General features: G+C 56.5%; 1 protein-coding gene across 3 annotated transcripts; it reads right to left on the bottom strand.

The window, feature by feature from the left end:
• On the bottom strand, nucleotides 1-6,064 carry REEP2 (receptor accessory protein 2). Of its 3 annotated transcripts, none has more exons than XM_061424697.1 (8): nucleotides 5,845-6,064; nucleotides 4,023-4,095; nucleotides 3,658-3,734; nucleotides 2,369-2,489; nucleotides 2,051-2,164; nucleotides 1,546-1,687; nucleotides 1,321-1,451; nucleotides 1-1,235 (listed from the first exon to the last, which is right to left on the bottom strand). In XM_061424697.1, the coding sequence occupies exons 1-8, from the start codon at nucleotides 5,874-5,876 to the stop codon at nucleotides 1,167-1,169; spliced, it is 759 nt and encodes a 252-aa protein (XP_061280681.1). In that variant the 5' UTR covers nucleotides 5,877-6,064; the 3' UTR covers nucleotides 1-1,166. The 3 variants fall into 3 exon arrangements, with proteins under 3 accessions (XP_061280681.1, XP_061280680.1, XP_061280678.1); XM_061424696.1 differs by having other exon boundaries at nucleotides 1,546-1,693; nucleotides 5,845-6,062; XM_061424694.1 differs by lacking the exon at nucleotides 5,845-6,064 and adding an exon at nucleotides 5,686-5,792 and having other exon boundaries at nucleotides 1,546-1,693.
• Nucleotides 6,065-7,721: the final 1,657 nt, after the last annotated feature.

Genomic DNA, 7,721 nt, shown 5'->3' with positions numbered 1-7,721 from the left:
TGAGGTGCCAGAATTTGGTTTATTGGCTCATCCAGTGCCAAAGGTCCATTGGGCACCCTCTTCCCACCGATCTGGAGCCCCCTGGTTCCTAATACCTTTTTCTTCTTTACACGCTCCTCCGAGCCCTGACGGAAGGAAGCCACGGCAGAAGCTGGGGCAAAGTGTGGGGCAAAGGCTGGGCTCTGACAGGGGTCTGTTACAGGGGGCCTAGTCTGCTTGGCACAGGAAGAGGGCCTTAGGGGGAAGGAAGATGGACCCCCAGGAGAGGAGAAAAGGAATCGGCTCAGCAGGGGCCTCTACTGAGGGCCCAGAGGAGATGGAGCCCCATCCTGGGGCAGGAATGGGAGGAGGCAAAAGAAGAGGGGATTAAGGGCAGAGGAGCAGGTGAGAGGCCCCTTGGAGCCCTACTCTCTCATAGGCTGGGGTCCTCTGAGGCTGAGAGAGTAGGCGGGAGGGCTGAGGGGGGAAAGGGCAGCTGGGTTGGGTGGCGGGAGGTTACTGCTGGAGGCAAAGTCCTTCACTCAAAAGCCCCCAGCTCTAGACCCAGAAAGATACACACACACACACACATTTTCTCTTTCACACACACACACACCCCTGGAGCCCCACCTCTTTTCAGTGGGCACAGGTAGCTCACAGCCATACCCAACACCCCCAGCTGCAGCTCTGGCCTGGCTCCTGGTCACTTAAACACCACTGAGACCCTGTCCTCCATTCACACCTGTAGGCCCAGAGCCCAGGTTCTCCGAGGCCTCCCCACTCCCTCCTTCTCTGCTGGGCCTTCAGGCTCTGGTCAATCTGGGCTGTGACTGGCCGCCGACCCTGACTCAGGGAGAGCAGTGGGGCCATGTGTTAGGACAAGGGGATGGCCATGGTCTTCAGCAAGGCACTGGGTGGGCGGGGTCAGGGCTGGAGCGGGGAGAGTAGCTTTCGGGCTCTGGGGGGCCCGCACCTCCTTGAGTGGCTCCCTCCTTAGCTCCTGGGTCCAGCCTCTACCCTCGGCCCCCCACAGCAGGGCCTCCCTTCTCTTTCCCAAGCCCTTCCAGGGGAATGGCCACTGGGAGGCACCGGAAACAGCCATCTGAGAGGCCCCGGGGCCTGAGGCTGAGGGCTGCTGGCACAGTGTGGAGCTGGATTCTGTAGCCTGCGGGGAGGGGGCGGGGGCCTCAAGCTGAGTCACCCCCTGCGGAGGTCTTCTTCTTGGGCCGGGTCTTCAGCGTCTTGGAAGCCGGTGGCTGTGGAAGGAAGAGAGGGAGACAGAGGGCTCCGCCTGGAGCCACAAGCCCTTCCCACTTCCCCAAGCTCTGTCCCGGTTCTCACCTCGGGTTTGGGCACTTTTTTGATGGGTTTGACCCTCTTAGGGGCCTTGTCTCCCGTGTCATCCTCAGAGATCTCTGTCCGGGGATCTGCCTGGTTGGTGCCTGACCTTACGCTCAGGGTGGGGTCATCTCCTGGTTTGGGGAGGAAAGGAGAGCAGGTGTCTGGTCTCTCCCCTACTCAGCCTCCTCGCCCTCGCCCCCTGCCCGCCCTGGGCCCGGACTGTACCCAGGTCTTCAATGGTGTCCAGGAGGCTGCCAGGGCTGGCTCTGAGGCGGCCATCAGGCCCCTGCAGGGGCAGCGCGTCCTCGTCCCGGATCAGGGTCAAGTCCTGCATGCTGAAGCTTCGGAGCTTCTCTGATAGCACCCCCTGGCCCTGGGGTCACCACCACGCACCAGGAGGACCGGAGGAGAAGGGGCGGGGTGGAGAGAGAGGTCACCACAGGGCACTGGGCAGCCACTGGACTCAGCGCTCTCCCCATGGCATCCTCAGCCCATCCCACGGCGGCTCTAACAGGCTGGGGCCATGCGTTCCCTTTGGACGGGTGAGGAAACTGTGGCCCGCCAAGTGGAAGTCCCTTAGCGGGGGGATGTTAAAGGCAGGATGGAAACCCCAAGCTGCACAAGCCCCCAGACCTTTACCGGCCCAAGAATGCGGTGGATGCAAAGGGGACTGGCTGTGGGATGAGATGAGCAAGCTGGGGCCTGGGAGCTGGGTCTGCCCCCATCTCACCTTGGCAGCAGCCGTGACTGCGGCATTGGCGGCCAGATTCAGACCCCTCTTGCCCACCCTCATCATGGTCTCATAGCTCTTGTCTCGGGCCTGTGTAATGTACTCGTCGATCTCCTGAGGGGTTGGAGGGGAAGGAGGAAGAGGTGAGGCTGGGTCCTACCCTGCTTTGCCCTTGTTCACACCTGGCACTACCTGCCCCAGGGGGTCAGGCCCCTCTCAGATCACCCACAGGGAGAGCCATGAATACACGTGGCTGCAGGCTCTGGGCTGCCTTGACCTGGGATAGGTGGGAAGCAAGCGTCCCTTGTTCCAACAGACCTTCTCTTTGTTGGACAGGGTTGGGTGCACGAACTTGCGGTAGAGCACGCTGGAGCCTTTGGTATAAGGGGACAGCAGCCATATCACAAAGGCGATCTTGAGCTCAAAGTAGAAGGGGAACCTGTGGGTGGGAGACAGGTAAGGGCAGAGCCTGGGGCAGGAAGTCAGGAGGCATATGGACCCGCTGCAGGACCCTGGCTGGACTCCCACCCCTTAGTGCACTAAGGTCCCCATGTGGCTTAGGAGACTGGTCAAGGGGAAGCTCAGCTGAGACTCCCAGTAGCAAGGTGAAAAGTGACCCCAGCAGGAATTCCCAGCAGCGGTGGCTCTATCACTCTCTTCTCTCTGACAGAAGAGCACCCACTCCTCTGTCCTGGGGTCAACACCAAGGCGAGCTCCCTAACCTTCCAGGTGCATTCTTGGATCCTCACTCCCTTCCTTCCTGCTCTTCCTCCCCAGCTGTGCTCTGGATCTATCCCTTGCTGCCATGACACGGCCTCTGCTTTTTAAGGACTGTTCTCTATTCTCATGGCTCCTTCTCAGGCCACACACTCCTTCAGGTCTCCTCTATCCTCACAAAGCCCTCATCAAAGCTCACTCCTTTGCTTGCATCAAGAGGCACCTGCACTCACTTGTTCTCAATTTTTAATCCATGACTCTTTCCTAATTTGACCCCATTCAACTTTCTCTACTCAAACTGTGTTTTCTCAAAGGCCCTTGAAATCTATAAACGCAAGGATCTTGCGTCCTCTACCTCTCAGTAAAACTCTTTTGACTTTCAGTGTACTGTGCTATGTTCGTCCTCTCTTCCAAGAGGCATTTGCTCATTTAGTAAACATTTTTGAGCGCCTGCTGTGAATATACAGATGGTTAGACAATTCCGTGTCCTCAAGAGTGCATATACATAGTCTAGTAGTGCCTAGAAAAAGCCTTTGAAATACAAGCTTTGAAATACAATCCAATGTTCATGAGATTGACTCATATGCCTGTTTTACAAATAGGGAAACTGAGGCCTAGAAAACTGTGACTTGCTCAAAGTCACTGTAAGTCTGGCAGAAACAGGTTTCCTGAATTCTATTGTGCTGCTTTGGCTCCCAAAAGAAAGGTGAGAGTTATGTCTGTTCTTATTTTGCTCAATCAAGCCAGGACTGGATGGGGGCTGAGAGGAGGGGACACCCAGGACCCCATGGGACTGTTGGGGAGATGCCACCCTAGGTGGACTGGCTGTGTAGAAGAAGTCAGAAGCCCTGGCCCCGAGGTGCAGGGAGGCGGGGGTTGCTGGACCTCACCAGGAGAGCACGATATCTGTGAGTGTCTCGGCAGTGGTGAAGAAGGCAAAGACGATCCAGTACATCATCCATTTCACCTAAATGTACAGAGGGCGGTGTCAGCTGGGGCCTTGGGGAAACACCCTGGACCCCACCTCTACTTGCCAACCTGCTGGACGCACTATGTAGGGGGGCACAGAGGGCCCCAACTTTGTCTGTGTATCACACCAGGGTTGGGGAAAGGGATACACGGGCGCCTCCCCGAACCAGGTCTCATTAGTGCTGACAGCATTAGTATAACGTCATCCCCGTCTGTCATGTGATCCACTGTCCTCCCTGATCTCTGCCACATAAGTTGGGTAGGAGATGAAGGGTCACACACTCACATATTCCTTCACGTTTTTTGTCTTCACGGCCTTGTAGGAAGAGTAGGCTGGGTACAGGGTGCCAAAGATGAGCCTAGGGAGGCAGGCATGGTTACTGGGCCCCTTGGCCAAAAGCAATGGCCTCTCCCTCCCATCTCTGCATCAGTCCCTGGGTAGGTAAGGGGAGAATGGACAGAACTCCAGGGTACCACATCAGCTGACTGATGAACTCAGGTCAGGGGTTAAGGTCAAAGCAGGCAAGCCTGAGGTGATACACAAGCATGGAGGCCCTAGCCAGCAAGGGTGATGCCCCTTTATTGTTCAGTTCTTCTCCAGCCCCTGACAGAAAGACCTAGAGGCCAGAGGGTCTGATGTGGCTTATCTGCCCTGAACCTCATTTGTGCATAACCATATCATGGGGTGGGGGTCAGGTCACTGCCTCAGGGGTGTCGTCCTTCTCCAGACATCATGCACTTTCTTACCCATTGGCCCTTACCCTCTACCTTCCCGTAGTAGGGCCAGGGACACCACCTAACAGGGTACCTGGCAGTCAGAAGTACCACTGTAGCCCTGGGGACCTGAGGAGCAGAGGGCACGGGGGCAGGAGGCCCTGAAGGGCAAAGTGGTTTATTTCCCGATATAAACACTTTTGGGACTAGCCTCCAGAAAGTGTGCTGGGCTAGAGATCCTGGCTATAGTGGAGTCTGTGCTGTTCCCATCAGAGACCACATACAGGACACAGGTGAGGCAAGGAGAGGACCAATGCCACTCGGGGAGCTCATTCACACAAGAGGAGCAGCCAGTGTGAAGGCCACATGGACGTATGAGGCCCCTGGGTTCCCTCAGGTGGGAAGGGAAGGAGACTCTGGTGGGTCTAGAGGAAGCCAGAATTGAAGAACACGATAGCAGGGAGGGGATTCTGGGGTGTCAGTGCCCCAAGGTGGAGGTTGAGGGGCAGGGTCCTAAGCTGGGGCAGGTTAACTGAAGCCATGCAGAGCTCCTGCCAGGCCCAGCCTCTTGACAAATGTGTGGATACCGCCTGTTCCCCATGGACTTGCCTCACTGAGGCAGGGTACTTCGGAGATGGAGTCGGGGGTGGAATCCTCAAGGACAAAGTCCACAGTTGTGGGAGAGGGCACCCTCCTGGAGCCTGGGGGAGCTGGGAGGGACAGAACTGGCAGCCTGGGATGAAGGCCACCTAACACCCTTCCCTCCACGGCTCTCACAATCCCAGGCTGAACACACATATCCTCTCCCAGTTACCTCCCACACTTTGTCATCCAAGCATCTCTGCTTCCCGTCCTCCCTGGGGGGCCTTCAGAGCATGTGCCCTCACCCCCAGTCTCCTGACAGACAGTGGAAGAGGGAGGATAAATGGGGCCCTTCGGGGAGGCCAAGGCTGCCATGGCCCTAAGCTATGGAATGAGGAGGCCCTGCCTTGCTCCCCTGGCTCTTCCGTTAGTTCTCCCGCTGGGAGATGAGAGCCCAGGTCTGAGGGGCTCCTCCGGCCAGATGTGCTACGTGGGTGAGGGGACAAGCCGCCTCCCCTCATAAATCAAGCCATGCTGCCTAGCCCCCTCGGGGATGAGGGAGGGCGCAGAAACAGGGAAATTAAAAATAAAAGGGATGGGAAGCCAGGCCTGCCTTACTCCTCGAACATTCCCCGCTCCTCCGGATCCCTCACCTCCACGTCTCTGGGGACCCCAAATAGGGATGATGTGCCTTTAGGTGATTCTGCTGTACGAAGCCACGGAGTGGTCCATCCCAGGCTTCCATACCCCTCACCCGCCACCCCTAGCCACCATCCCCCTCCCAAACGGCCGCGCCCCGCCGCCGCACTCACACCACCAGGCGAGAGATGATCCAGGACACCATGGCGGGGCCGGGCGGGGCGCGGGGTGCGGGGCGGGAAGCCGGCCCGGGCCGAGGATGCGGCTGCTGGAGGCCGAGCGGCGGCGGCAGCAGGAGCCGCAGTAGCAGCAGCACCCGCAGCAGCAGCCGCCGCGGGGGCCGCGGAGCGCCGAGCCGCCGCCGTTAAAGGGGAGGTCCCTGCCGCAGCGGCGGGCCGTGGGCGGCGGCGGCTCTTAAAGGGGAGGCCGCGGCGGCGGCAGCGGCGCGCCCCCCTGCACCTGCTGTCGCTGGGCATGCGCCTTTGACCTGCCTTCCTCCAATGGCTTGTTCACTTTTCTTGGGTTCCAAACCCAGGACCGAGGTCCTCAGAGGCCTTCATGGTTCCATCCGGACATCCTAGCCCTCTTCCTGCGCTGATCACAACAGGCTGAAAGACTTAAATATCCTAAGAGGAATAATGACTGACTTACTGAGTGCTTATTGTGTGCCAGGCCCTGTGCTAAGAGCTTCACATGCGTTATTTCAGTGACCATCCCATAAGACAGACGTTATAATTATCATTTTGAAGATAAGAAAATGGGAAGCTTCGGGGAGGTTCAATAATATGCCTCGGGTCACAGAACCACTAAGTCATGCTGCTAAGAAAGGAACTTAGGAAGTCTACTGAATTGGCTACTTCTTCCAACTGCTATCAAACCCTTCTCCCCTATCGCTGACCGTCAAGACACCCACCCAGGAAGTCCTGAGGTCAAAGGCATAGAGGCATATGTCCACCCCGCCATCACCAATCACTCCAGTTGTAAAAGGCCTAACGCCATTCCCAATCTGATCTGCTTTAAGGTTGTCAGTTCCTAAGTTTTGTAGGGGAACAGGGCCCTGTGCTCTCAAGGATACCCTGGGGCAGGGGAATCACCCTTTTTGTAAAGAGGCTGGTAGAGAGGCCTGGGGTCCAGGCGTGGCGATGAATAAGGGGCTCCAGTTCCATCCCCATCAGCAAGCACTGGTGGCAATGGATGCCCTAATTCCGAAGACATTTATATCCAGAATGTAGGCTAGCCTGCCTCCTGATTTTCACCAAAGCAACAAAGCTCCAGCAACCTCTGCAACCTCCCTTCCCCCACTGCTTTCCTTTCCCATCCCATTTCAAAGCTTCTGCATTCTTTATGTTGAGGTATAATCCTCTGATGATCACAGCACCAGCCCGTGCCCATCCTGGCCTAAAGGACATGCTCAGAACTCTGTATTTCAGTTATGGTGCTATTCAAACTCAGTATCCTTGAACCACACACAATGGTCTATTTCCACCCTGATAATTGTATTTCCAGGCTCAAACACTTTGGAAGATGTGTTTCCAACAGGATCCAAGGAAGCAGCCTCTGATGACCCCTCTTGCTATTCTTTACAACTTCCTCTTCAAAAGGCCTTTTCTAATTGGAACACAGTCTGTCCTCACTCTTCAAGCCACTTGAATTTCCTATATGGGCAGCCAGGCCTCTTGTTTTGAGGAACTTTGTCACTGATTGCCCAGAACCTTGCTCAGGCCACTCTCCCTGGCCCTTTCCCCCCAGGCTGCTTCTGGAAGGTAGGAACCCACCTTTCCCATAGGGCAGAAACCACGGAAAGCCCATGTTTGCTCCTACCTCTAGCTCATGTAGCACATTCCCGTTTGTCCCTAAGCCCTCAAACCACAATGACCTGGCACATCCCTCGCCTAACTGGGCACAAATTCAGGAAGCAAAGAGTAATAATTGGATGCAACAATGTAATGATGATATGAAAATGAACTATCCTCCAACTCCAACCCCACCCTCAACCTGGCCCTGCTTTTTAGAACAACTGGCACAGGAAGAAGTTAGTCCACTATGAACA

The sequence above is a fragment of the Bos javanicus genome, chromosome 7 (genome assembly GCF_032452875.1).
Source record: "Bos javanicus breed banteng chromosome 7, ARS-OSU_banteng_1.0, whole genome shotgun sequence".
NCBI classification, from domain to species: domain Eukaryota; kingdom Metazoa; phylum Chordata; class Mammalia; order Artiodactyla; family Bovidae; genus Bos; species Bos javanicus.
Note: the sequence above shows the minus strand (reverse complement) of the source record. Positions and strands in the feature narration are given on the sequence as shown.